This window comes from Eimeria mitis, genomic scaffold (genome assembly GCF_000499745.2).
Source record: "Eimeria mitis Houghton genomic scaffold, Emh_scaff2938, whole genome shotgun sequence".
Classification (NCBI taxonomy): Eukaryota; Apicomplexa; class Conoidasida; order Eucoccidiorida; family Eimeriidae; genus Eimeria; species Eimeria mitis.
Window position 1 is genome coordinate 2,068 of NW_013571280.1, and position 3,046 is coordinate 5,113.

At 54.3% G+C, this 3,046-nt stretch overlaps 1 protein-coding gene across 1 annotated transcript in view; it reads right to left on the reverse strand.

Annotated features, from left to right (window-relative positions):
- Nucleotides 1-3,046, reverse strand: part of EMH_0060470 (myosin heavy chain, putative) — a gene marked incomplete at both ends in the record, with an annotated part of 4,427 nt that overhangs the window by 639 nt on the left and 742 nt on the right. Inside the window, 6 exons of the mRNA XM_013497798.1 lie at nt 144-369; nt 480-865; nt 1,023-1,202; nt 1,926-2,152; nt 2,570-2,682; nt 2,833-2,974. Coding sequence (XP_013353252.1) covers nt 144-369; nt 480-865; nt 1,023-1,202; nt 1,926-2,152; nt 2,570-2,682; nt 2,833-2,974 — 1,274 coding nt within the window. The remainder of the gene's footprint in view (nt 1-143; nt 370-479; nt 866-1,022; nt 1,203-1,925; nt 2,153-2,569; nt 2,683-2,832; nt 2,975-3,046) is intronic.

The window sequence follows — 3,046 nt, forward strand, 5'->3', positions numbered from 1 at the left end:
GCAGCAGCAGCAGCAGCAGCAGCAGCAGTAGTAGGAAAGGCCACACAGCCTCCTTGTCTTAACAGCACGCTTCTCAGATAGCCCAGTTTAGAGTTTAGGGTTTAGGGTTTAGGGTTTAGGGTTTAGAGGCGAAGAGGAGCCACCTGACGACTGCTTAGGATATCGCGCTGTCTCTGCTGCTCTGCTTCTGCTGCTGCAGCCCTTGCTGCTAGGTGGCGCATCTTTGTTTGCAGTTCTTCTGCTGCTGCTCTTGCTGCTGCTGCTTCTTGCTGCAGCTCGGTAACTCGTTGCTCCAGCTGCTGCTGCTGCTGCTGCTGCAGCTCTTCGGTCTCCTTTCTCTCTTGCAGCTTTTGCTTCAGCTCTTCCACCCTTATCGCATTCGCATGCACCACAAACCCTAAACCCTAAACCCTAAACCCTAAACCCTAGACTGGATCGCAAACCACAAACCCTAATATCCCTGTTTAGTTATAGTTTACTTTTGTTCAGCTTTCGTCAGGTTGGCTGTAATGCTCTGCTTCTCTTCTAGTGCCTCTTTCTCTCCCTGGAGGCGACGCTGTGCCTCTTGCTGCAGCTCTTGCTGCAGCTCAAGGATACGCTGTTGCTGTTGCTGCTGCTGCTGCTGCAGCTGTTGATGCTGCTGTAGAGTGCCGTCCTGCTGCTGCATGTGTTTGTCTTTTTCCTCCAACAGCTGCTTCTGCAGCTGCTGCTGCTGCTGCTGCAGTCTGTCAACTTCCTGCTGCAGCATTTGCTGCCGCCGCTCCGCCACATTTTGCTGCTGCTCGAGTTCCGCTTGGAGCCGCGCGGTGTCTTGCTGCTGCTGCTGCAGCAGCAGCTCGGTCTGCTGCAGCTGCAGCTCTCGTTGCTGCAATAAAACCCAAAGACAGCAGCCAACGCCGCACTGACCAGCAGCACATCATCCAGCTAAGAAGTTTGTAGCTTAGACCCTAGGGCTTGCCGCTAGCTAGCTAGCTAGCTAGATAGCCAGCTAGCTAGATAGCTTTGCGACCTGGCTAGCTGACCTGAAGATCGCTGAGGAGCTTCTCGTTGGTGTCCTGCTTGTCGTGGAGCTGCCTCTGCAGCATGGCTTGCTGCTGCTGGTGCTGCTGTTGCTGCTGCTGCTGCTGCTGCAGCTGCAGCTTCTGCTGCTGTGCCATGATGCGGGATTCACACAGCTCTCTGTACCTCTCCTCCAGGCTCCCCTGCGCCGACACTCTCTCTGGCTCCGGCAGCAGCCTAAGCAGCTTACTCTTGCTGAAGTGTCTGGCTAGCTGCTAGCTAGCTGCTAGGTAGCTGCTAGGTCCTGCTTTGTTCGCCTGCACTCAGCTAGCTGGCTGCAGCAACCTCAGTGTAGCTAGCTGGGTACAGCTAGCTGGGTACAGCTAGCTGGGTACAGCTAGCTGGGTACAGCTAGCTGGGTACAGCTAGCTGGGTACAGCTAGCTGGGTACAGCTGGCTGGGTACAGCTAGCTGGGCTGTAGCTGTCATATGTTTGTTGTGCAGAGGACTGACTTTTAAAAAGGCGTTTTCTTTGAGCAGCTCTCGGCGTTCATCTTGCATCAAGTTGGCTGCGGCAAAAAAACCCTAAACCCTAAACCCTAAACCCTAAACCCTAAACCCTAAACCCTAGGCCTCAAGCTGTACACTATGGAGTTGTAGGGAGGAATTCACTGACACTTTACTGTGGCCCCTTGCAGTTCACAGATGCGTTGCTTGAGGAGCATATTTTCTCTCTTTGTCTCGTTGTGTCGTTGAGCCGAAGAGGCCAAGTCTGACTCAAGGCGCCGCAGCAGTCGAGCGCTTTGCTGCAGCAGCAGCAGCAGCAGCAGCAGCAGCAACAGCAGCAGAAGCAACCGGAGCAGTGCAAGCAGCAGCTGTGCTGCAGTCTGGCGCGGACACTGGAGCCTGCAGCAGCTGCGGCTCACCTGCTCTGTGCTCTTCAGCTCAGCTTCAATTCGAGTTACATAGTCATCGACTTGCTGCTGCTGCTTTTGGTGTTGCTGCTGGTGCTGCTGCTGCCGCTGCTGCAGGCTGCTGCTGTGCTGCAGCCCAAGTGCTTCCTCCTGTTGCGGCGGCAGCAGCTCCAGCATCTTGCTGTTGTCAGCGCAGCACCTAGAGACCTCGCGGAGAGTCGAGGGCCTCGCCCCATTGCCTGCAGGTACCAGAAAGCCCCAGAAGACCCTCGACATTGCCTTTGCATGCATGCGCATGCATGCACGCATGCATGTACATAGATATGTGTATGCACGCATGCGCATAGATATAAATGTTCGTGGGGATGGGTGGGTCTAACCATACACACATCTACATACATACATAAGCGTATACAGATCTATACATATACGTACACATGCGTGTAGGTTTATTTGTATACAAACATATATGTGAAGAGAAACAGTGGCGGCACAGACCCTAACCCTAACCCTAAACCCTAAAGCCAGTACACCGGCCCCCTGCGTCCAGATGCATTGCCCCCTAAACTAAACCCCAAAACACCGTATAGTATAGTATTTCAGCTTTCTCTGTAGAGGATGAAATGCATGTTAATACAAACACAACGCTGGCTCACCCGTCAGGTCGAGGGCGGTGAGGTTTCTGTTGGTTTTCAGTGCAGTACAGAGCTGGGCTGCGCCCTCCTCCCCAATTGCGTTGTTTCTGAGGTGTATTTCTCGTAAACTTTTGCTGTACATACACCCCAAACGCCCTGGAGAGAACCACACTGTTCGATCACCACCTCACTGCAGCGCAGCGCGGCAAACAGCAGCAGCCGCAGCTGCTGAGGCAGCAGCAGAGGAAGAAGTTGCAGCAGCAGGAACGAAACAGAACAAGTACCTGTTCTGTAGTATGATACCACTGAGGGCATCAGCAGCCCGAGGCCCCAACTGGCAGTGTACGAGAGACAGCAACGCCAACGCCTTCAGCCCAGCTATACTGTCGCACAGCACCTGTACCGCGGGGGGACTGGCGCTGTCCGCTTCTGCAGCAGCAGCAGCAGCAACAACAGCAGATGGAGGAACCGGCTGTACCCTTGCTACAAGCTTTCACT